Source organism: Adiantum capillus-veneris, chromosome 10 (assembly GCF_014529385.1).
Source record: "Adiantum capillus-veneris isolate H3 chromosome 10, ASM1452938v2, whole genome shotgun sequence".
NCBI lineage: Eukaryota > Viridiplantae > Streptophyta > Polypodiopsida > Polypodiales > Pteridaceae > Adiantum > Adiantum capillus-veneris.
Window position 1 is genome coordinate 88,361,347 of NC_140940.1, and position 26,524 is coordinate 88,387,870.

The window sequence follows — 26,524 nt, forward strand, 5'->3', positions numbered from 1 at the left end:
CCTTTCTATATGGAAAGTCCACAGAGCCTTAACCCACAAGTTACGACCTTCAAGTTATAAAGCCTGAAGGCTTAACTATAGATCAAACTGAATAATATTATACCTAGGCGTTACTAGTCCAGATTCGCCCCAAAAGGAAGTCATGAACTTATGATAAGTCATATACAAAACCCCAACCATCAGCCCCATCATGCAATTTTATCAACCAAACACTACAACCACCCAACTGCTGTAATCTCCTATGATTTGAAAAATTGCTGAACACAACAAACCCTACCCTTTGTACCAATACTATGTAGAAAATGTCACCATATCCACAATCTCAGGACAAATACAACTTCTTGAGATGGCACTGTATTGACAAGCCAAAAGTTTATGTTAGAAATGATGGTTTCCTACTTGTTTCCGGTCGTTGCTACTTGCCCTTCGCTAGATAGAAACAGACCTTGTATCCTTTGTTCTGCAGTGGTGGATTGGATCCACTACCCAAAACTAGCAGCTACTGTGGTAAACAAAGGTCGGTACATGGAATCAAGGAATCTTCCAATAAAGGCATCTTCAAGGACTCGTTCTATGACACGTTTCAATTTGATTATCAAAGCAGAGGGCCACTTCAGGTATGAACATGAAATTAGTAAGGGGTTGCTCCACACACCGGTTAAATCAGTTGTTACAAAACTCATCATTGGAAAAACACGAGTTCACAGGGTCACAGGAGGCTACTCCACAGCCGCATGGTTCACAATCAAATCTTGCAGCAGCTTCTCAACTTCTTGAGCCCGAATATTCGATGTCTTTGGAATCTGTACAACATCAAATTAAACGTGAGCACGATAAGCAGCAATAAATGCACCTGCCAGAAGAACAGATAAATGTTTTTCTACATTTTGATCCAATATCAGTAAAACATGGCCGAATAGCTTTTTTACACAACCTCGATTGATACTTGTTGTTGATAGTAATCATGAGGTTTCTGTAAAGTATATGATTCTGTCATACAATATACAATAGAGAGGGCGTGCAGCATGCCCTATTGTTTTTCATAGGTTCTGAAGAGATGTGACCTTTTTATTTGCTCGTATTAATGAGCCTCAATCGCATACACATACTTTGAATATGCTACCAACAACGATGAGGTAACTATGCCCTTGACTAATGAGAGATTGCTTCTCCTAGCATAAATAGGTTCTGCATCTACTTATCATCCCATAAAATCAGAGAGCTATTTTCAAATTTCTCCCCACATCCAAGTGAGAGAGTGAGAGAGTCGACGGGAAACGAGGGGGCCATGGGGCTAGCATGCTATGGCAGCTCTACCCTGCATTCCCCTTTTTTGTACTCTGCAGATCTCCTCACATGCCTTCAAGTTTTTATTTTCACAAAAACAGGGCTCTATTTCTATCACTGAAAATCCATAAGGATGCCCCAAGTAGGCCTGTCCCCACAGCAGCACAAAGCTGTATATGATGAGCAGCCCAGACACTGAAGCCATATGGGCAATCTAACAGCAGAAAACTGATACAATTGAAGTTACAAGGGCTGATAAGCTGAAAACTCGAAGAACCGCCATGGCAAAACCCCTCCTGAAATGCCCTGGCCACCTACAAAGGAGAAAGAGAGACTCTAGGCTCTAGCTGTCACAAACTGGTGACATGGCTGCTTTGTTCACACACCTGTGCCCTGCAGGAACCTGCCCCGTGTACACACCTGCCCTGCAGGAACGTGCCTCGCAGAAATGATGACACGTGGCAGCAGCGGACACCCCCGCAGATCGTGTCGGAAATCGAGGGCTGCTGATGTGGCAGGCAGCGTACGAAAAAAAGCAGCAGCGGCAGCTTTTTGGCTTGCTTTTTCTACGTAAAAAGGGCTGGAAAAATCCTACGCAAGGAATTGCTTTATTTTGGAATTGCATTATTTACCAAGGCTTGAGAGAAATTGCCAATATTTTTAAAGTGCTTTTGATTTACAGCTTTTGGGGCTCTACTTTTGGTATCCCTTGTAAAACCTTGATAAGTGTAGGCAAGCCTCCCACTTCTCAGAGCATCTGGACACAAGAGTCTGAGAGTGAGAGCCTCCCACTCCCTTGTACTTTGAGTTGCAGATTAATACAAAAAAAGGGGCGCCAATCTTTGGGGCCAATATCTCTAGGCATGGAACTCCGTCGGGCCGTGTCGAATCAATTGTGAACTGTGAACTGTTTTGAAGCGAAATTCCTGTCGATCGCGGTAGAATCTTGACTTGGAGTGTCCAAGTCAGTTACAATGGTATCAGAGCGCGGCCGATTTCTCTCCTACCGGGAAATCCGATCCTTTTCACACGGCACTTATGGATTCAGACAAAGATCAGTTGACTTCCTCTGCATCCGGAGATGCGGGAAGAGATCACGAAGAAGATTCACGCAAGGAGTACGGCCCGCCTCGGCCTACTCAGGCGGAGCTTGAAGAGATGGAGCGTCGACAATTGATCGACGATGCAACAAAGATGATGCTAAATTTTGCGAAGGACCCGAAATTTGCAAAATTTATGACTCATTCCTCTTTCGAGGAGGTGCATTCACAGTGGTGGCAAACCACAGAACCACCCCTCAAACCGGCACTCAAGAAACAACCTTCTCCAAGGATGTTTACAGAGCAAGAATTAGAAGAGGTGGTTGATACACGGATTTCTCAGCTTTTTGACACGCAGAACAAAGCCAAAAAGCACGACAAAGGCACGGGTTATTTGGGTCGTCTATGTACTTTTGCCTCAGCAAGAAAGCAGAAGAAGCATGTGCGATTTGAAGGAGTACCCAATTCTTCTTCTTCTTATTCTTCTGACAATACTTCTAGCTCCTTTGACTCGAGCGAAGAAGACAAAAAAGGGAAAAAGCGAAGCAAAAAGCAAAGCTTCGGAAAGGGCAAGAAAAAGGCAAAGAAGTGTAAGGTGCAGCAGAATGAATGTTGTTCTTTCTCGAGATGAGTGCTCCATAATATGCTCAAGGTTCCTTTTTGATCTTAGGGAAGGGAGAGCCTTCTGTTCTTAATGAGAGAGTGCAATGATCATAAACAAAGTGAATGGACACTGTGCGTGCAAGTGTATGAGATTGAGAGATAGAGAGAGAAGAGAAATACGACACCAAGGACGATGTAAAACCCTCCTCCGAAGGCCCCACTCTCGTTGGCGAAAGTGGTCTACGATTGATTGCACAAACTGGTACAAAGTGGATGCATGTGACTGATGCAAGTCTAGGCTAGGTCGATGTCGACGACGGGGATGACGAGACCGACGTTGTGGCTGAAATCTGATGCTCTTTATCTGCTGTCCAAAAACGCTGCTGGCTGAATTCTGCTACTGCTGAAAACACCAAGGAAAAACGCTGGGTTGCTGGTCTTTATCGCTAAAATTCTGCTGCTGTCGTGAGGCTGAAATGGCTATGGAAAGAGGGCGACAAAGGCCTGCTGAAAACGCCCAAGGGCTGAAATCTGTGGCGACAAAGGCTTGGATGGAAAACGCTAGGCCTGAGGAGTCTTCTAGCGATGCTGCTATGATGAAAAACGCTACTGCGGAGAGGGTATGGCGAGGGTGGCTGATGCTGAAAACGCCAAGGGCTGAAGTTCTCTGGCGCTAGTTGCTTCTGATGAAAACACTAGATATGGGGGATCGCTTGCTGTGAAGGAATCGCCCAAGGGGTGGGAGTCTTGCTGAGAGAGAGGGGGAGCTTGCTGCCGAGGGCATGTGTTCTCCTTGCTCATCTGCCAAATAGTGCTAGCCTTGGTTTGCTTATATATTATCTTACCCAATTTGCCCTACTCAGTTCCCAACAAAAGTCACTTAAAATAATAAGTGAAAATTGTCAAAAATAGGGAAAATAGGTAAAATACATTGGAAAATTCCCCTGAAGGATTCTGACGAGAATGCTTATGATCATGCTGTGTGCAACCAGAGGATATGCATCTATACTAAGTGCCTGGGCATGCACGGTCTGCGAACAGACTCACAAAAGTGCCAGTACACTTCTAATCTAGACTGATTGGACTGACGGAACCCTTGTTATGAAGTAGCTTGTCCACGAACACATAGGGTTGGATGTGTCATGTGACAAGAAGTTTAAATCTCGCCCAATTGTTGATAGTTCTATAGAGGACTCGTCTTCGGATAGTTCGGACTTTGGCGACAGCAACTTTTATGCAAAGAAGAAGAATTTCTATAAAGTCAACCAGTATGACTTTCTGGAGAATAAAAGCAAGAAAGTCCGAGAGTTTAAAGAAGGTGGACAGTCAATTGAATTTGACACGTTTTCTGGATATCGAGATGCTTCGAAGGCTTTGGCCTTCATACAGCAGTTTGACATAGCTTTCTCTGGAGGGCATTACTCAAAGCACTCCAAGATCCGGATGGCTACCTCTTACTTCAAAGGAAATGCTCGAACTTGGTGGTCCACGCTTCTATTGAACAAGCCAGTGCCAGTTAAATGGCTGAAATTTAAAAGGCTTTTTATTCCTTCTTGGCTGACTCGAGAGTACGAACGCGACATACAAACTGCTTGGAACCATCTTCGGATGACCGAGAAGGATACATTGGACGCATATTGCGAGAGATTCTGGAGCTCTTTTCTACCAGCCTCTTCATTTAAGAAGATATCATTCAAAGAACAGATTGAGCGGTTTACCTTGGGACTTCCTACAAAGATCCGAGATCGCTGCTTAGAGCAAAAGTCAGATTCCATTCAGGAACTGATGAGTCATGCATAACGGGGTTTTGCCATTCATTCAGGCAGTTTGACCTACCCCACAGATGAAATCATGACGCAAAGGACCGAACAGACTTCGAACAATGGAAGTAGAAAGAGGAAGAGCAACCCAGAAAAGAAAGAAAAGGATGCACGACCCAAGCTCACTCTTTGAGAGAGAGCTCTCTACATCAAAGAGAAGAAGTGCTTTGGATGTGGGGAAACTGAGCATATCTCCGCGAAATGCCCTAAAAAGGCACCGAAAGAACAGAACGACAAGGATGAAGACAGGCATGAGGGTTCGAAAGCAGTTGAGGAACGTGGACGGAAAGGCAAGATGAAAGCAGGACTGGTTCCAGATTGCATGGGTACTGACCCAAGCACGATTGACGAGAGTACAGAAATTTGTCGAGCATGGGGCAAAGTGAAAGACCAAGAAGCCGTGATCTTCTTTGATGGAGGAGCCAAGGCCAACTTCATTTCACCTAAATTGGCAACGCGGCTCGAGATCACACCCGATCCGATGGGACCACTAGCAGAGGCAGTTCTAGCAGCACCCAACAGGGACGTAGCCATTACACCTGTCATTGGCAAACTTCGGTTCCATTGTCAGAGGTATTTGGGGCATGAGGACTTCTACATAATGCCCTTGGAAGGTTGTGATGTCCTCTTGGGAATTCCTTGGTACCATAAGGACAACGACGTGGTCGACTATCGGGCGAGAAAAGAGACTTTGACTACAAAGAAGGGCCGAACCATTGTACTTGATGTAAAACTTAAGGACGAGTCTGTCCCTATTGTATCAGCTTCGGTCGTTTCAAAATGAATGAAATCCAGTCTGTTTGTTTACTCGATCTTTTTGAGAGAGTTGAATGATGAGAATAGGACAAATATGTCTGAACTTGATAAAGAAGGCCAAGATTTTCTCCACACTCATGCCGATTGCTTTTCAGAGGGTCTGCCAGGCGAGTTACCACCCGCTCGTCCCGAGGATCATACTATTGATCTGATACCAAGAAGCACACCAACGAACCGGCCACCTTACCATGTGAGCCGAGCCCAGAACGAAGAAATTTTGGACCAAGTGAAAGACCTCTTGGAAAAGAGTCTTGTCCAGCCTAGTACTTCACCGTACTGCTCTCCAGTGTTGTTGGTTTTGAAGAAAGACGGATCTTGGAGAATGTGCATCGATTACAAAGCTCTCAACAAAATCACCATCAAGAACAGATTTTTGATTTTTAGGATCGATGATATTCTTGACCGACTACAGGGATCCTCGTGTTTTAGCAGGATCGATTTGAAGTGTGGATGTCATCAAATCCGAATCGCGCCGGGAGATGTCTACAAGACAGCTTCTCGAACGACTTTTGGGTTATTTGAGTTTTTGGTGATGCCTTTTGGCCTAACCAATGCTCCAGCCACATTTAACCGGATGATGGACAAGATGTTTCGAGAGTACAGACTATTCGTTGGCACTTTCTTTGATGACATCATTGTTTTCTCCAAGGATGAGGCAGAACATAGAGAACATCTGCTACAGGTCTTTCAAGCATTACGAGATTACAAGTTGGTGATTAATGCAAAGAAAAGTGAATTTTTCCTACCCGAGATACACTTTTTGGGACACATTGTCTCAGGAGCAGGAGTGCAAATGGACCCGGCCAAGATAGAGATTATCCGTGATTGGCCCGATTTGAAGAATGTCCATGAAGTTAGAAGCTTCTTGGGCTTGTGTTCGTACTATAGGTGGTTCATTAGAAAGTTTGCAGAGGTTGCTTCCCCTCGAAAGGAGTCCCTTTCTCGTGGGGACCCATAGAGGTGACTGCCTTTCAGACATTGAAAGAGAAATTGACTACAGGACCCGTTTTGACTTTGCCGGATTTGCAGAAGTCATTTGAAGTATATTGTGATGCTTGTGGTCGTAGTCTGGGTACGGTCTTAATGCAAGAAGGCTATGGCATTGCCTACGAGAGCTGATTGTTTTCAAGGCCGGAATTGACAGCACAAATATATCAAAAAGAGCTTCTGGCGGTTATCCATGCTCTTACTCAGTGGCGACATTACCTACTCGGAGCCGATTTTACGGTCTTCACAGATCACCAGAGTTTACGCTACTTCTTGTCACAAAAGTAGCTATTGGAAAAGCAGATGCGGTGGGCGAACATCTTGTCACAGTTTCACTTCCAGATTGTCCATGTACAGGGACAGAAGAACTTGGTGGCAAATGCTGTCCCGGAAGCCGTTGGTTCTAGCTATTTCCGCAATACACCATAGAAGCTTCGAGGATATGGTCGAGCAGTATGTCACAAATACAGATTTAGCAGATGTATTCGGTTGAATACAGAATGGGAAGGTAGTAGCCGCATATTCCATTCAGGATGGCTACTTGATGAAGAAAACGATGTTGTGCGTCACACAATCGTTGAGGGAAAAGGTTATGACCGAATGCCACTGTCCACCTTTTACGGGTCACCGCGGTATTGATACCACCCTGAAAGGTGTGGAGAGATACTTCTTTTGGCCGAGACTCAAGAAGGACGTGGACGATTTTGTACGCAGTTGCTTGGTATGCCAGAAGGTCAAGTTTGACAGGCATAAAGCACAGGGATTGTTATAGCCTTTACCCATACCCATACCCACCCACCCCTGGGAAAGCAATGGATTTCATTTTTGATCTCGAACTGGAATTTCCAATAACATGATATTGATTTGTCCTTGACTTGTTTAAGTGCAGGAGCTGATAGACGAAATGACTGCAGCATTTTGATCTTAATGATCTCGATAGACATGGTTGCAACAGGGATTAGTCAATCGGGCATCTATGAGGTTCTGAGTGGATCTAGATGCGATTGCTAATTGTGCTGCCGATAAATCATGGTCTAAGATCCGAATGAATTTTGAATGTGATTTGTCATGTGATGTCATGTGATGTCAAGTGATGTCCTGTGATATCGTCTGATGTGACTGTCGATTGGTACATGTGCTAGATGTGTGTTCCTAGTCGTCGGTACTAACAGTCAGCGTCTGCTAAGACAGTTTATGGCTTCTGTTTCTTTGCAGGAGTAATTACAATGCTTTCAAGAGAGTAATATGTCACAAACTGGTGACGTGGCTGCCTTGTACATACACACCTGCCCTACAAAACCTGCCCCATGTCCACACCTGCCCCGCAGAAATGATGACACGTGGCAACAGTGGACACCCCAGCAGATCGCGCCCGAAATCACGGGCTGCTGACGTGGCAGGCAACGTACGGAAAAAAAACAACAGCAGCAGCTTTTTGGCTTGCTTTTTCTACGTAAAAAGGGCTAGAAAATCCTACGCAAGGAATTGCTTTATTGACCAAGGCTTTTGAGAGGAATTGCCATTATTTTTAAAGTGCTTTTGATTTACAGCTTTTGGGGCTCTGCTTTTGGCATCCCTTGTAAAACCTTATAAGTGTGGGCAAGCCTCCCACTTCTCAGAGCATCTGGACGCAGAGTTTGAGAGTGAGAGCCTCCCACTCCTTTGTACTTTGAGTTGCAGATTAATACAAAAAGAAATACTGAAAGGGGCGCCAGTCTTTGGGGCCGATATCTCTAGGCACGGAACTCCGCCGGGCCGTATCAAATCAATTGTGGATTGTGAACGGTTTCAAAGTGAAATTCTTGTCGTGTCGCGGTAGAATCTTAACTTGGAGTGTCCAAGTCAGTTACATTAGCATCCTTAAAAGATCTGCGTCCCAAACCCTCTGGAAAATTATCACGAAAGGAGGGGACAATCAAGAAGCTTGCAATTGGTGAGTGACTGCATCAGGTAATAGCCAACCACAATCAACGTAACCGCGAAACGTTTCAAGGCCGAAACGTTTCACTCTGAAACGCGGCGTTTCACCACGAAACGTTTCAGTCCAAAATGAGAGAAGAGTGAAACGTGAGACTGAAACGTGCGTTTAGCGGCTTTGAAACTAAAACTATGGTAACTTGTTGTTAGTGAAACGGCTAGTGTTTCACTTGGTGAGTGAAATGTTTCAAGGCCCGAAACGTTTCACCTACCCTTACCTGCCGAAACGCGTTTCACGGTGACGCTGACCACAATGTGGGCCAGAGAATCCAACCAGCATCGAACTGCCACTCAAAAACAAAGGATGTGAAGAGGCTATTGGTGAACCAAGGTCACAAAAGAAGAATGCATCAAAGGTAGCGGTATCAAGGCTCTCTGAAGTAAAGCACACCCTCGATGAGAACCTCATACCATACCAGTACACGAGCTCAAGGTGGCTGTTGAAGAACCACTAAGAAAAACCACCACAAGGGGGCACAACATGAACCAAGGAAACTGTCATGAGGCTGTGGCAACCACTAACCTTAGTTGCTGGTTTCTTTCCCTTGATTTTTATTTAATTTTTGGGACTCTCTTTTTGAAGTCACAAACGGCCAGACATCGCATGGCCAGTGTGAAATGGCCAACGACCAAGAGTTTCATTGAAGGACAGGTTGCCACAAGTTGGTTGGGTCAATTGGCACTGAAATCAGAGCAGTAGTAGCAGAATGGCTAGGCTCAGTTCAAAGTCATTTAGGCCCCACGCGACACCTATCAATTGGTGGGCACTAGGAAACTAAACGAAAAGAGTAAAGTGGACACATGGCAGTAGTAGACCAACAAGCAGAGCCCACACACTCGCTCCAAAAGCTCATCCCGAGAGGGGGTGTCACAAGACGGACATCATGTGCCAATGAAAAAGAACAAACTGAACGGACTTTTAGCACTGTAATAACAACTGAACTGAGAGAGAGAGAGAGAGAGAGAGAGATTAGAATAGAATACGTTTTGAACAAAAAAAGAAGCGCTAGAATAGAAAACGTTAGGAGATGTATTGTACGTGTTGCTAAATTGGCTTTATCTAACAGAAAAATAAATTCTAAATGAATTATTGGATTTATAAGTGAGAGGGTTTTCTCACTTGGAACACCAAGAAACTAATTCTAGATGAATTATTGGAATTTTAAATGAGAGGGTTTTTCTCACTGGAGACATCGGAGTACAGAGTATTCCTAGTGCGTCATTAAAAGTAATGACGGGAGCACTGAGAACAGGAATATTTGTAAGGCCACCAAGAACGGATAGTTCTTATGCATCACATCGGATGGGTGACAGGGAGCATCGGGAAGAAGTATCCGACCATCCGGGAACGGACATCTCTGATGCGTCATAGGATGGGTGAAATAGAGCATCGTGAAGGGGATTGTACCGTAAGTTCGGTAGGAAAGGACTAGGTGATGGGTATTCCTGATGCGTCACAAGGTGGGTGACGAGTGCATCGGAAAGGGGATATCCATGGTCGAGAGGAAATCCGAACTGGAAAGAGGAATACGCGTAAAGACGCAAGCACAAGAATAAAGATGGGTTCAGAGAAGCTTTTCTTAAAAAGCGAAATATTTTAACGAGTTTTCCGGGAAGAGCAAACGCTTTCCCACGAGGAATCTATGTTTGCATTGCATTCGTGCATGTGGTTGCATCCAGGGACGCCTGGGAAGTGTTGTGAAAGCATTGTTTTTAACTTATAAGGTTTTATTGAGTTTTTGGGCAGGTTCAGACCAATTTTAAAAATATGCCAGCTGTCCACTTAATAAGTGGGCAGCCACTTAGAAAATAAAGCAACAAACCAATCAGCGAATTCTCTCTCCCTATTTCGAGTAGAACAGGAAAAAAAAAAACGAAATTAAAATTTAAAAAAAAAAAAAAAACGGCCGCGATCTCTTCGCGAGCAGCTATTCGTGCTGTGGTGAAGGAGCTATAAAAGCTCCACATGCCCTCATTGAAGGGAGGTTGCGAGCGCCAGCAAGAGAAGACTCTGCCGCCAGAAGACGCGAGAGATCGCGAGACTAACAAGCACGGAAGTCGCTTTTCCCGCGCAAGAGCGACAGGTATCTATTGTGGATTCGCCATACGAATTGTTGTCATGTGTTTGCAGGTACTTCATCGCGAAGGAGAAGCGAGAAGGCTTCGGCCTACGCTTGGGAATTCCGGAAACGGAATTCAGAAATTGTCTGCGGAGTCTCAACTCCTAGTACAGACGGAAACAGGATTGAGAGCTTGTCTCTCGGATTTCCCTTACGGGAAGGAACGACCATCGAGTCAGAGATTTAGAACGGAGGGGTTTTCTCCCGTTCTTGTGCTTGTAAAAAGATTCTCCCTAATAAAGAATACTCTTTAAGGGGGGGGGACCAACCAATCTTTTGGTCCCAGTACTGTGTCGATCTTCTCTCTCTCTCTCTCTCTCTCTCTCTCTCTCTCTCTCTCTCTCTCTATTTATTTCTCTCTATATCCTTTGGCTTCAGTATTAAGTGATAAATTCTATTTACCCGAGTATATTTTATATTGTTATGCGCTCCCGTTTGTGACAGTACGTTTCAGTACGGGACATCCCGTATTCTAAATAAAGTACGCATATTATAGCTACTATGGATGACCATGTGCAGTTCTAAGAGTTTTATGCGCCCTTGCCAAGGCAAGAGTCTTTTGTACAAGAAACGGATTAGTAAATTGCTAATCCCCCAAAGGTATACACAGTCACATTGCGAAGGATTGCAATAACGGAGAGTTTTCTCACGTGAAAACTCCTCCAATTCTTATGTGTAAAGCAGCAGCGAGTTTCAAAACTCACTAAGTGGGGTGTGAAGACAAGATCACAATCAAATAGTCAAGATCGATGTTGCATGTCTCAGAGTGTGTGTGTGTGTGTGTGTGTGTGTGTGTGTGTGTGTGTGTGTGTGTGTGTGTGTGTGTGTGTGTGTGTGTGTGTGTGTGAGAGAGAGAGAGAGAGAGAGAGAGAGAGAGAGAGAGAGAGAATACTACAGAGTCAAGACACTTTGTGTGCAGCTATCCACAAGCGCAAGCATGTCAGCAACAATCGAGTGATCCCAAGGGTAAGACAAACAGTCCATTCGAAATTTCACAGTAGGGGAAAATTTGCACACAACATGTTTTTTTGGCACATTCTTTTACAAAGCAACGGAACATGTTTTTATGTCACACTAGACACTTCTAGAAGGCTTTCGCGATAATGTACTGGTCACAAAATTCTCTTTTCCTCCCACATGCACAACTTGCAAAATGTTTGTCCATCACGTGTTTTTCACATAGCTTAGTGTATGTAAGAGAGGATAGCACAAGGTCTAATGATCTATTTGGAAAACAAAAATAGCATCTAGCAAGTAAACATAGTTGCAAGGAGTTTGGAAAACGAAGAATGGAAACCGTCGGGAAATGGGAGAACCGGAGTTTTAGTCCCGAGAAGAAATGACGAAACACGAAATGAAAATTTAAGTGATGTTATAGAAAAGATATGCAAAACATTATCATTCATCCTTAACCTTTTATAAAGATGGCCATCCAAAGCGCGAAGAAAGCTAAATATCATCTAAAAAGCCCCACTCTGCTCTATCCACAACAACGAATTATCACAAGTCACATCGAAGCTTAACGCGTATTACACTTGCACCATCCATCTATCTGTGGGTGAATTCAACAAAAAGAGTACAAGTACTTGTTAACATCCATGAGAGAAGTTGGGGGGGGGGGGGGGGGGGGGGGGGGTTCGCTTTAGCACCAAGAGCAAGCCCTATATAAATTGCTCACGCAACAATATGCCCCAATTGTGTCTTCGTGAAAAATTTTCACGTGCAAACCCAATCATAGGTAATCTGAACAATTTTGGCTCTCAAAATGCAATTATAGGACTAAGAGTCAAAAAAAAAAACACCCTGAGAAACGAGATGAAACGGCAGAACGTTTCGGGGGGGACAGAAACAGAGTTTCGTGCAACCATGCAAGTAAAGCTTCCATCTAGAAAGCACATGGATAACCCCCAATAACTAATAAATTTATAAGTTCCTCTCTGCCCTAACAAATATCTACTTTTGGATGCAATTACTGAGCCATCTTGCATGAGGACTACATCAATGCTTCTACATACAACTACTAGGCTATCTTGCATGAAGATTGCACCAATGCTACTACTTTTGTATGTAACTACTCAACCATCTTGCATGAGGACTCCACCAATGTACTCCCACATGGATCACACAAATGACTTACTTAAGATCTATTAAAATAAGTACGAGGAGCCAAAGTCGACTTTTCTTTCAAAGTTTTGCAAGCGCTTAGTCAATCCATTGGAAAATAACCCCTTTTCTCTAAAGTATGACGTGTTTAAGCAATCTCTACATTATGACGAATGAATCTCTTGTAACAAGAACAAAATCGTAGAACGTTTCATGTGTTGTTCTTAAGTCCAACCATGTCTTGACTGATTCCATTTTAACAAGATCCATATGCAATTTGTCTTTTGAAATAATGTGCATGTTAAACACGAACTCTTCCAAAAGAATTCACACTTCTTTTTATTGATGAATAACCTATTGCTATGTATATACCTTCATAAGTTCAGAATAGTCCGAACTCACGAATTATAAGAGGGAATAAAGCACTCATAAAACTATAAAAGCAAGGGACACAAGAAAAGAAAAGAAAAACAAAAACAAATAAACAAACTAACTAAATCACTTTGTTTGCTACGAAACAAAACTAGATAAAACAAAACATTTAAAAAGGTTTTTAGAAAAGGCATGTGTAAAATAAGTTGACGCAACTTACTTGGCTTAAAACAAGTACTCAACTTTAAGCAAAAAAGGATAAGACATCTTAAAAACTTAATCCTAGAAATCAAACTCCACATTACAACTTCTAAAGGAACACAATCTTAAGTCCTCAAGTAAGTTAAATATGAAGTCGTAAAATGAATACTACTACAAACCTACAAAGAGCAAAGATCCAAACTTGACAATATGTAACCTCAACTTCGTTGCTTGTCCAAACAAGAAGAATAAGATTATCACCTTTATCATGCATAGCTTGGACAACAGCTATGACATCCCTACTCACGTCGTCAGTGCCCAAGAGTAGGTGCAGGTTTGTATAGAGGTCATTCATGCTTTGAACGTACTCTACAAAACCAACGAGTTGAGTTTCTATCACCCTCCAGAGGTGATGGGCATACTCAGCCATAATAAAGGCTAGCATTTGTCAAGCTATAGTAAAAATACTAGGAGCGCTAGAGATCAAAACAACAACATAATGTGTTATTAAGTCAAACAATAAGTGGGCTTTTTAGCTCCCCACTTCTATTGAATTTACTACTTAATATCTTGAACATTCCAAAGAAAGAAACATTAAAAATAAACTTACTACGATGCAAAAATGAACGAACGTTTTTCATGATTCTTTTGAATGAGTATCCTTTTTCAACTAGTAAAGAGATAAGATGGCAAGATTGAACAACAAAAGCAGATTTACAAGAACAAAGACGAGAAAATCTAAATAGTTGAGAGCAAATTACATCGTACTTAGCTACAAGAGAAATGTTTGAAGAAATGTAAGGCATACAGGAGATATTTAGATTGACATATTCTGGTTTAAGGCGCTTATCATAGATATCTACTTCTAATCCCAAGGGAGTCTAAAAAATTTTAAGGTCTAAAAAGGTGCAACAATCACTATTTGTGGCACAGTTAAGTTCAAAACTCCTTAGGATAAATTCCTCCACCTACAGAACTCGAATTCAAGTACATAAAATCTTGAAAAGAAGGAACACCAGGAACAAAAAGATCATCTACAAAGCGTCTCACATTACATAACTTGTGCAAAAATACTGAGCAAGTGTTAGCAAGGACAAAACGCTCCATAAAATCAAACTCATCAGTAAAAAGATAGAAATTACAAGAAAAACAGCACAATTGGTGTCCATAAGGATACTGTTTGCTAGAAAAGAGAGTCACCAACGGTTATATATAAATTGTCCAAAAGAAAATCTAACCAAGATATAATGTCAATGTCATCTACATTCCTGGTGAATCTCTTTCTTCCTTTGTCTACATCTACATTCTCTTTAGCCATAAGAAGTCAAAGTTCAAGGCTGACTTTTCTACTAGCAATGCTTTGTACATATCCTTCTCAAGCTTGTACGCAAAAACTTTTGAAATAAGAGGCTTGACTCTAAATTTAAGGTCCTCCAAATTTAGCTTCGTGTATAGCGTGGTAAAGTCAAAAGTTTGGAGACATAAAGGAGACGATTTCTCCTTAAGGCTTCTTGAAGAGTTCAAACACTTTATAACAGGAATTACACCTACTGAATCATTGAAAATCCAGCTTGAATCGGTAGGTATGTCTACTTCCTTTAGCATATTTTTTCACAATTCATTTGCGCTAGGTCAATTGGCTTTCAAACAATAACTAAGCCATTTGGAAACCTCGGTCAAAGAGGTGTTACAAGAAGCAGCTATAAATCTAGGCTTTATAGGGTTCGTGTGGAACTTCCAAACGGTATATAAAAAAGGTAATTTAGGCGGACACTTGAAACCAAAAGATAACCTCTTGCATCGAAAGATCACAATCATTGTAAATCTGAGAGTTTACTTCACCTAACAAGCATTCTAAATAGAACTTTTTGCACGTAACAAAGTTATTAGAGCACTTATCTATGTAGGAGATTACAGTGTAGTTATAAGAGCACTGTAGTCAAACGTTCCTTACGCTCCTCTTCCCTCTTGGAGTATCAACCATGTCGTCGAAGAATGCACCAACAAATCTCTGTGTAGAGAAACAATTCTATCCATCATCCTCTTAGAAGAAGGAGCGTTCGTAAGACCAAAAGGCATGACAAGAAACTCATAGACCCCAAGTGTTGTTCTAAACGTAATCTTATGTACATCTTCTCATTTGATGGGTATTTGTTGGTATCCACTTATAAAATATATCCTACTAAATATAGATGCTCCCTCCAAACGCTCAAGAATGTCATCAATCCATACCAATGGTATCCACTCTTTAAATATATCCTACTCAATATAGATGCTCCCTCTAAACGGTCAAGAATTTTGTCAATCCTTGGTATTGGAAACTTGTTCTTGATGATATTCTTGTTCAACCTGCGGTAATCTATGCACATATACCAAAAACAATCTGTTTTTAGTACTAGTAGCTCAAGTGAACAAAAGGAAGATCAAATTAACCGAATCAAACCCTTCTCTAAAATCCCATTCACCTCGCTCATAATCTCTTTTTACTAGCCTACACTAGTGACTAACCCTACATGGAGACCCCTGACACTAATTCTATGTTGTGATCATTCAACCTTTCACAAGGTAACTCCCATAGCAAAGACACAAAAAAGACAATCATGAAAGCATCAAGAAAGCTATCCTTTCCTTATCTAGCGAAGACAAAAGAGAATTAACTTAGTCTACAAACCAAGTAGACATAAATGAGGAGTGAGTGCATTAGAGAGTCGACCTCTGCCTCTCCGTGTCTCATAATTTAGTTCTCTTTCAGCTTAAGTATGTCTAGTCAATTCTAAAAAAATCATTAAAAAGCAGAAATCCATATGATGCTTTCTAAAATCCAGGTGGAAGCGGGAGGAGCCACCTGCCCCAGGGGAGTCGGGGGAACCGGGGGCGGCGTGATCTCTCTCAAACTCTCTCTCTCGAATCATGTCTCTTGAAACAGCGAAGGCGTTGGACGCCTATGAGTGCAGACTTCTCCCTTTCTCACACCCAAAGTGATAAGCAGTCTGAATAGTAGACAAGTTGAGCCCGCAGGGACAGTAGTAGAGAGAAGGGGTCTCTCTCTCTCTCTCTCTCTCTCTCTCTCTCTCTCTCTCTCTCTCTCTCTCTCTCTCTCTCTCTCTCTCTGAAAGGAGGCTTATTCTATTACTTGAAAATCTCCCAGAACGCCCAAATGCTGCCTATTTGAGAGCAAGTACATCACTGGTTACATAGCAGGCTTGTAAGCATCAAACAAAAGACTGTACAAACGAAGATACAAGTAGGCACATGGCCACACTAAGAAGACTGAGGCCAAAGGAAAAAACCTCTCCTATAGAGTAAAAAAAGCCATGCACGCTAAGTGGAGTGGAATGTCAATAGCCTCTGAAAGATAGGCACTTCAATCAAAAGCCGAGTCCTACAAATCAAGAACCAGTGCCACCAAAAGCCACCAACGGTGATATAAGGTGTAGCGGAAATGAATATTGAACTATGCTCAAGATGAGTGCTCCGAACTATAGTCTATGCTCAAGGTTCCTTTTACTTACAGAAGGGAGAGTGCAATGATCACAAACAAAGTGAATGACACTATGAATGAAGGTGCTGAGAGAGAGAGAGAGAGAGAGAGAGAGAGAGAGAGAGAGAGAGAGAGAGAGTCACGTGACACATCCAACCCTATGTGTCCGTGGACAAGCTACACAACGACAAGGGTTCAGTCAGTCCAATCAGTTTAGATTAGAAGTGATCTGGCACTTTTGTGAGTTTATTCGTAGACCGTGAATGCCCAGTCACTTAGTGTAGATGCATATCCTCCGGTTGCACACAGCATGATCATAAGCATTCCCATCAGAATCCTTCGGGGGAATTTTCCAGTGCATTTAGCCTATTTTACCTATTTTTGACATTTTTCACTTATTATTTTTGAGTGACTTTTGTTGGACAGTAGGTAGGGCAATTTTGCTAAGTTTATATATAAGCAAACTAGAGTTAGCACTATTTGGCAGAAGAGGCAACAGGAGCCAAGCTCAGCAGGCAACTTCTCAACAGGACCTTGGTGGTTTCCCTCCAAGCAAAGAACCCCATTTCCTCCAACAAGAATCCATCGCCATCCACAAACATCCCCAGAGTTTTGCATCAAGCATCATCGCCCAAGCAAGCCTCAACATTGGCGTTTTTGGCATCAGATCCTCCCGCAAGCAGATCACAGCAACTAGCGTTTTTGGACCAGCTGCCCTAGCGTTAAACGTTGCAGATTGCAGTGTTTTCAGCCACAGCAGCGCAGTGATTTGCAGAAGTAGAAGACCTTCAAGATCTGCCTAAAAAAGTGGCAGATTCAGCCCGGAAAGACCATCAGTTTTCAGCCTTTAGGAACCTCTGTTTTCAGCCCTAAACCTGCAGAATTTCAACGACAAAGACCCACAGAAATAGTCCCAAAAATCAGCGTTTTTGGACCCGCAGCAGCAGATTTCAGCCCATAGCGTTTTTGGACAGCAGTAGAAAGATTGCAGATTTCAGCCCTTAGGTCGGTTTCATCTTCACCGTCGTCATCGCCGACATAGCCTAGACTTGCATCAGTCTCATGCATACCATTTGTACCAGGTTGTGCAATCATAAGTAGACCACTCTGGCCGACGAGAGTGGGGCCTTCGGAGGAGTGTTTTACAACGTCTATGGTGTCGTATCTCTCTTCTCTCTCTATCTCTCAGTCTCATACACTTGCACGCACAGAGTCCATTCACTTTGTTTGTGATCATAGCATTCTCTCATTAAGAATGGAAGGCTCTACCTTCCATAAGAACAAAAGTAACCTTGAGCACAGTTTGGAGCATTCATCTTGAGCAAAGCGCAAACATTCATTCCGCTGCACCTAACAGAAGAATACGACACCAGACTGTTGTCAAACCCTCCTCCAAGGGCCCCAATCTCTATGGCGAGAGGTCTATGCTATTGATTGCACAAATCTGGTACAATGGTTTGGATGAAATGGAACGGCGACGAGACGGGCTGAAAACTGAAAACGCTAGGGGTGAAATCTGCTATCTACTGAATTCTGACACTCTGTCGGCGAAGACGGCGATGGCGACGACGTGACGACGATGCGCTAAAAACGCAGATGGTGAAATCTGTGAACAGCAGGCTGAAACTGAAAACGTTGGCTGACCTGACCGTGCGGGGAGGATCTGCTGCGGAAAGGTGAGATCTGCGAGGTTTGGGGTTGCTACTGTGGAGTCTAAGTGCTATAAATAGGAAATGCTGAGATTCTATCGCCAACTTGCAAAAGCACCAGGCTGATCTTGGAAATCTGCTAACGCCAGGCAATCTGCTGCAGAAACACCAAGGCTGATCAGTTGTAGAAAAACGCTGGCTGGTCTTGATGGCTGAAAACGCTAAGGAAATCTGCCGGTCTTGCTGAGAAGGTGCATTGCAAGTGTAGATACTTCTTCTGCCTCTTCTAGCTTTCTTATATCTCAACTTATCAAAAATTCCCTACCCAGTTTCCCAACAAAGTCACTTATTAATAATAAGTGAAAAATGGCTAAAATAGGGAAAATGGGTTCTGTGCACTATAAAATGCTCATGATGGGTTCTGACTGTAACGCTAATGATCATGCTGTGTGCAACCAGAGGATATGCAACTACTCTAAGTGTTTGGACATGCACGGCCTGCGCACAAGCTCACAAAGGTGCGAGAACACTTCCTAAGCTGACCTGACCCTAGAGCTGAAGTAGCTTGTCCACATACACATAGGGTTAGATAGTGACGTGACATCTCCTCCTTTTCAAAGTGAGGTACTGGTACCGAACTGTATGGCGTCGAGGGAGATCGTCAACAATGTCTGGAATCCTGGGAAGGACTCTTCGCTGGCCCACTCTGATGCGTGGGTCATGCGATACTTGAACTTCACAAAGGTCTGCAATGCTTGCTTCTTTGGACCGCGCCGAAAGCGACACAAAGTGATCTGTGGCTGCTTCAATACTCCAACTTCACCTATGGACGTAGGTCCACCTTCATCAAGAATCTTCGAGGAGGAAAATTCATGAAACCACTTCCAACACAAACTCATGAACATACCTATTCCATGTAGAGTGACTAGAAAAATACTACTCTTCCGAAGAGACTGTGCATGCAATGAAGATGAACAAAGTTACAGTGTGTCAAACCATTCACCAAAAACACGCAAAAAATGGGGTCGAAATCTTGACTTTCTGATCTAAATCTATCAACTATGGCAAAACATTACTTGGGCTCGCTACTGCTGCTCGCCCCCCCCTTGCTGCGCCATCGCTACCCCCCCCCCCCCCCACCCGCTGCCCCTACACTGTCCCCCCACCCCCTTCAACCCCTGCGCGTTGCCCCTCAGCCCACCCGCTGCCTCCCCCTATCTGCGCGCTGCCCCAAAGGCTGCCCGCAGCCCGTTGCCTTCCTCTCGCTTTGCCTTCCCCATTCCTTCCCCCCGCTCGCTGCTGCTTGTGCACCCGCACATTGCACAGCTGCCCTCTTCGTCCTCGCCATCCCCCCATCCCCCCCCCCTATCCTCTTCGCTCCCGAAGGCCCTCTGCACCTGGCTCGGCAGCACTTTCTCTTCAGAAAAAGTGCCTGGCTGACTTGTTTGCAGGTTTTTTCTTCACCGCCCGCTTCTTCGACTCAGCAGTAGACACAGATGGAGGCTCCAGCTTCACCACAGAGGGACTCGCCTGAAGCCCCCTCGCCCGACCCCGCTGAGCCCACCATTCGACTTGCTCTTTCGCCGACAGAGCAAGCGAGCCTTGCCGCAGAGGTAGAACGCTTGCAGGCGACTTCTGTCATCTGCAAGGTTCTCGGCACTCGTCCTAGCAGAGGAGAGCTGCGAGACCGTCTCCAGGCCCGCCTCCTCGCAGAGGTGGGCAAGATCTTGGATGTCCAGATTCTCGGACGGGGGCACTACCAGATTGAGTTGGAGACTTTCTAGATGGCCTCCAAGGTCATAGCTATGAGTCCATTGGCCATCCGAGCATCACGTGCCCACTTTCGACAGCGGCGACATGGTTTTGACCCGACTTCGGATGTGCTAGTAGAGGAGGCGGACATCCCCATCTCAGTCTGCTTTCCGGGTTTATGGAGGGAGTACCTTCCACTTCTCTCCAGGATTGGCTCCGCCATCGGGACTGTCCTGGAGACACCTTGTACGGCAGCATCAGTAGCTGCCAAGGCGGCTGGCATCCCTTCAGTTCGAGTTTTGGTCAGAGATACCCACACGCTCCCGAAGGTCATCCTTCTACCTCGGGTGAGTGGGGGTTGGTTTAGACAGAGTGTGGAGTACTCGGGTCTCCCGAACCGGTGCTTCATTTGCAGACAAATGGGCCACCTAGCGAAGGTCTGTCCACGGAGGAGACCACGACCCGCACCTCAGCCTTGGCCCCAGCCTGCCAAGGCTGGGCCGCAGCCATAGCCAGCGACATAGCTCACAGTTTCAGCGCCACCCTCCGAGCCTGGGGCTCCAACAGAGGAGGGGTGGCAGCAGGCCCGTGGCCGTCGACGCCAGGGGCCACAGCGACAGCCTGGCACTCAGAGTGGCCCTCAGGTGCCTACTCAGCAGCAGTGGGTTCCCACGGGGAACCGCTTTGGTCGTTTTGAGCAGGAGGAGCCCCCTACGCCAGCCTCCACCTCCGCTTAACCCTCGCCAGCCGCTTCGCCTTCCGATCTCCCCTCCTCCTCCTCATCCCCTGCCCCGCCCTCTACTCTCGTCCACTCCCCCCCCCCCCCCCCCCCCCCCCCCCCCCCCCTTCTCCCCCTCCTCCTGCTTCAGTACCACAGTCGACTCAGGAGACTGGTCCCTCGCCGGCGGCTAGGAGATCTCTTGGTAGCGCCTTTGCCACGAGTCGCCTAGCGAGAGAGGGTCAGCCCTTCATGCGGCCCCCTCTGCAGATTCAGACATCTTCTCTTGCAGCTATCCCTCGTGGTTTGACGAGCATTGACCTCCGACGCCGCTGGGATTTCTTTGATTACGGGTTCACTCGCTTTCTCGACGATTCCGCAGCAGACCACGAGGCAGCCTGCTTCAGAGTCCACGCTTTGTTTCTCGCCGCTAGGGGGACAGAGGCCTTGGACTCAGCAGTTGGTTTCTCCTTCCCCCTCTGTGGTAGGACTGAGACAGAGTGGTCCCTCGACTCAGTGGTGGGATGGTTGCATACACAGGTTCTTGAGTTCTCTCACCACATGGGAGAACTTGGCGTTACAGACTTGCTGCAGACTTTGTGGCCATTGGCCAAGTTTGCGGTGACACCCCCAGACTCAGCAGGATGTAGACACATTGTGGTGTACTTTTTTGCTGATACGCAGTGTTTGCCTTGCTATGTATACATCCATGAGGACTCCTAGACAGAGGAGGTTGCTTTACGCACGGCTCACTCTGCTTAGGCTTGGACCAGGCACTCACTGCAGTCTCGCCTATCTAGAGGACGCTCGGATGCGGATTACTCCCCATCCAAGCCAACCTCGAAGATAGCTCGTCTTGTTGCTGCGGCAGCATCTGTTCTCTCTCGCTCCCCATGAGGATCGTCTCGTGGAACGTGCAGGGACTAGGCGGGCCCCAGTTTCAGCGACAACGGGGCCGATTGCGTCAGGAGCTTCAGCGTTGACTTGTGGGAGGAGAGATTGATCTCCTTATGCTTCAGGAGTACCATTTGTCTGAGAGCCGCATTCGGCGATGTGGTCAGATTTTGCGTGGACGCTATGATACCTTTTGGTCAGCTGCTTTTGGACCTGGAGGCATCCAGGGAGGGGTATGTATGACTATTGCGGACTCATTGCAGCAGGCCATTGTGGGCAGAGGGATAATTGTGTCAGGCAGGGCTCAGTGGATTACTATGCAGGTTCAGGGTGGCCATGTGGGTTTCCTGAACATCTATGCGCCCAATGTGGCGAGTGCTCGTGCAGAGTTTTGGTCACAGATTGTTGAGTCTTTGCCACAAGCTGACCAATGGTGTGTAGGAGGGGACTTCAACATGTTGGAGGACCCTTTTGACAGGATCGGAGGCAGCCATGCTACTGTGCATGGAGTCGAGTTAGCAGCTTGGGAGAGGTTGTGTATGACTTTGAGGGTCTCGGATACATGGCAGCATTCTGGCTTTGTGACGCCTCCAGAGAGTCTTGCCTTCTCTAGATCGGACCACAGAGTGGGAGGAGTGAATCTATCGCGCATAAATCGCTTCTACACTAGTGACCACTTCAGTGACTTGGGGGGATCAGTGGGCATCCTGGCAGGGACATCCTTCTCGGACCATGCACCAGTGATCCTCACAGTGGCAGACAGGCAGAGGAGTGGGAGCACGATGCTTCGCATCCCAGAGCGGGTCTTGTTGGACTCAACACTCAGAGAGAGGGTCAAGGCTCTATGGACAGAGGGCAAGGACAGCCAGGCTCCACCTGCAGACAGAGTGGCCTCAGGCCTAGCTCGTCTTAGCCACTTCTTTCTCCAGGAGTCTCTGGCTCGACGGGCTACAGCGAGAGAGGAGGAGCAGCGTCTCAGACGAGGCATTGCTTCACTACAGAGGATGCAGGAGCAACATCCAGACAGTCCATGGTTGGAGGAGCAGTTACAGCAGGCTCGACAGGAGCTTGCTTGCACAGAGGAGAGGCGCCATGAGTTTGCCTTTCACCGACAAGCATCTCAGTGGACTCAGGTGGGTGACAGAGTGACAGGTGCTTTTTTTGAGACAGTGGGACCTCGGCACTCGCATGCCAAGGTCAATCAGTTGAGGAGACCAGACGGGTCAGTTGTTTGTGAGCCAGAGGATATACGTGCAGTTGCTACTGACTTTTACCGTGAGCTACTGTCGGCTGAGCCCGAGTCAGAGAGACAGGTTGCATGCAGGGAGCAGGTTTGGGCACAGATGCCTTGTCTTGTGACTGAGGAGATGCGCCAGAGGCTAGAGATACCTCTTCAGCTTGAGGAGCTGCACACGGCTCTTAGGGCCCTCCCTCGTGGTAGCTGTCCAGGTGAGGATGGGCTGACTCCCAGCTTCTTCTTAGAGTACTGGGACCTGCTTGGCCCAGATCTTTGTAGTGCCTTTCAGTACATTCTGCACACAGGAGTGATGCCGGATAGCATGAGTGAGGGCCTGATTTATCTCATTCCAAAGGAGCGTGGCTCCTTGGATGAGATTCGACAGTGGCGCCCCATCACCATTCTCAACTCAGCCTACAAAATTCTTGCCAAGGCTCTGAGTTTGAGGATTCAGCCACTTTTGGAGAGCCTTATACATGGGACTCAGACAGGTTTTGTCAAGGAACGCAATATTCTTGACAACATCTTCACTTTTTGGGAGGCTTCTGCCCTTGCACGGCTCCGTGGGGAGGACCTTGTGATTCTTCTTCTCGATTTTGAGAAGGCATACGACAGAGTTGACTGGGACTTTCTAGAGGGCATGCTACGCAGGATGGGCTTCTCAGATGCTTGGATCAGAGGGGTGTCAGCTTTGTACAGACAGGCTCACAGTCAGGTGCTGTTGGCAGGAGGTAGAGGTGAGCGCTTCATGCTCACACGTTCCGTCAGACAGGGCTGTCCTCTTGCCCCTTTTCTCTTTCTGTTCTATGCGGAGGCGATGAGCAGATTTTTGGTGTCACAGCAGGTTGGTTTGAGAGGCTTAGCACTCCCTATACGGGGAGATGAGCTTCTGGACGCTGAGTTTTCCGACGACTCAGCCTTGTACTTAGAGGGCCAGGAGGCCAATCTACACAGATGTGAGCAAGCTTTGGAGACCTTCTGCTGTGCATCGGGCGCATTGATCAACTGGAGAAAGACAGTGGCTTTCTCGGTTGGCAGTGCTCCTGTGCCAGATTGGATGCCAGGAGAGGGTTTTAGGTGGATTCCTCCAGGGACTGCAGTTCGGTACTTGGGTTGTCAGGTTGGTCTGGACTTGTCCCCCGAGCAGCAGATTGCTCCTCTTCTCCTGTCCATCAGGAGAAAGCTGTTACATTGGAGCTCAGCACGACTTTCGCTGGCTGGTAGAGTAGTAGTTGCCAACCAGGTGTTGTTGGCGACTATGTGGTACATCACTTCTTGCTGGATCTTCTCGAGTTCTTGTATCAGCCAAGTAGAGAGGCTAATCAGGAACTTCCTTTGGTCAGGTCGCGATACTCAGATTGCCCGAGCCAAGGTGGCTTGGTCGGTCATCACACTTCCTTGTTCTCAGGGAGGGCTTGGGATCATTGATCCTGCACAGCAGAGCAGAGCCCTTCTTGGGAAGTTTGTCGTCAGAGGACTTCTTCCAGGCGAGGAGCCCTGGAAGGAATTCTTGTTGCAGAGGCTTCGTGCCAGGGTGCCTCAGTCAGGAGGTCCTTGGCAACCTTCGACCAGATGGATCTTTTCAGAGCTACGCCGAGTTGGTTTGAGCAGGAGACTGGAGGACAGATTCGCTGTGAGTTTGCTTCGATCTTGGGAGCTCTTACGGCGTGGCCTAGAGCAGAGACAGCCGACATGCACGGAGGAGCGCCTACGGCAGCCCCTCGTCTGGAACCCCATGGTTAGCACTCAGACTCGCATAGTTACCCGGAACGGGAAATCGGAACGGGGAACGGGGAACGGGGAACGGCAACATGCATGATATGCCATTCCCTGTTTCGGATACTCACGTTTGAAACACGGAACGGGGATTCGGAACGGGAAATTGGGATGGGAATGGGGAACGGGGACCTGAAAATGGCCATTCCCTGTTACTATGACTCAGAGAGGCCACTTGGTTGGGAGTCGGCCTCATGTTTCTTGGGGTCCCATGGCGGCAGGTCCAGCGCGTTCTCTAGGTGACTGGCTAGAGTTCACAGGTTTGTCAGAGGAGGTGCAGGCTGTCCAGCTGCAGGGCATGAGAGGGGTGCAGGACATCTCAGAGTCAGTTCCAGCTGAGTGACTCACGCCTCTCGAGCCAGTAGCACCCCGGTGGATGGGAGCCTTCACACGACTGGAGGTTCTCATTTCAGTCAGGGCTTGCTCAGAGACTGTCCCAGCCCTGTTCTTCGAGCTTCAGGGTAGGGGACGATTACAACAAGTTGCAGTAGAGGCCCCGCAGGTAGCAGAGTGCTGTTTCCAGAGGATCCGAGTAGTGGGCATCTGTGGGAGGACTTGCGTCATAGACCCTGACCCAGCAACTCTTGAGACTGGACACTGGAGGCTATGGGCTTGGGAGTGTTGTCCACAGGCACGAGTACAGTGGGATCCTGGTGAGTGGCTATGGAGGGACCCCTTCTCTTCTGCCGACCGCCCAAGAGTCCCCTTCTTTCAATACACTGTTCAGCTTGGACTTCATATACTTGCAGCACAGAGAGAGGCCCGCCCCGCTGCAGCACGTCATTGGCAGGAGGAGGGCCTCACAGTCGAGTTCTTGGCAGCTTTTTGGCAGAGGCTGTGGGACTCCAGACAGCCGAGGCGAGTCCCCTTGTTCCAGTGGCTGGTTGCACACAGAGCCACAGCAGTAGGGAGCTGGTTGGTGCATAGTGGTCTCTCGGCCGCATGTGCAGCCTGTGACCAGTTGGTGGAGAGTCAGCGTCACTATCTTTGGGACTGTCCCTCGGCCCAGCAGGTGTGGCTACATGTTCTTCAGCTGATGCCTGCCCTCTCCACGGCTCGACAGTACACTTGGGGGGCAGCGGCTTGGTCCACCCTCACGGGCCCAGCACTTCAGTTTGAGCTATCTTCCACCAGCAGGATGGTAGTGATACAGGGGGGGCGACCTACACTCCAGCCTGCTACAAAGATTACTCCACAGGAGTGGTGCAGTGAGAGAGAGGAGTGTTGGGAGCTCATCGGCGGCCTAGCTCTCTGGTTCATCTGGCGGGCCCGCTGTTTCCGCATCTTTGAGGCTCGTCCTGTGCCACCAGCAGAGACTGTTCGTGACTTTTGGCTAGAGCTGATCCATACTCTCAGAGGACAGCTTGAGGTACTACAGGGCAGCTCCGACCGCATGCGGGAGCGCCGCGAGGCTTTTCTTCGACTCTGGCGCCCTGGGCCTTTCTACACCATAGTCCAGGGGGTGCTCAGATGGCACTACTGTCCACCTGTGTGGCTCTTCCCTCCTCCCATCTCTTGATTTAGCCTCATTGTATATATGTTGTTTTTTCATTGGGAGAGTCTCCCCATCATGCTTGTTGTAGCCCTCTCTCGCAGAGGTGGATGTAGCCCTATGGGCAGTTTTCATTAACTAATAGAAGGATCTTTTTCTCAAAAAAAAAAAAAAAACTATGGCAAAGCACAACGGAAAT

General features: G+C 46.5%; 1 protein-coding gene across 1 annotated transcript in view; it reads right to left on the reverse strand.

The window, feature by feature from the left end:
• Positions 1-258: 258 nt before the first annotated feature.
• LOC147449211 (uncharacterized) overlaps positions 259-26,524 on the reverse strand; it is a 59,725-nt gene continuing 33,459 nt past the window's right edge. Inside the window, exon 3 of the mRNA XM_086521752.1 lies at positions 259-803. Within this exon, the coding sequence (XP_086377878.1) occupies positions 720-803 (84 nt within the window). The 3' untranslated portion in view covers positions 259-719. The remainder of the gene's footprint in view (positions 804-26,524) is intronic.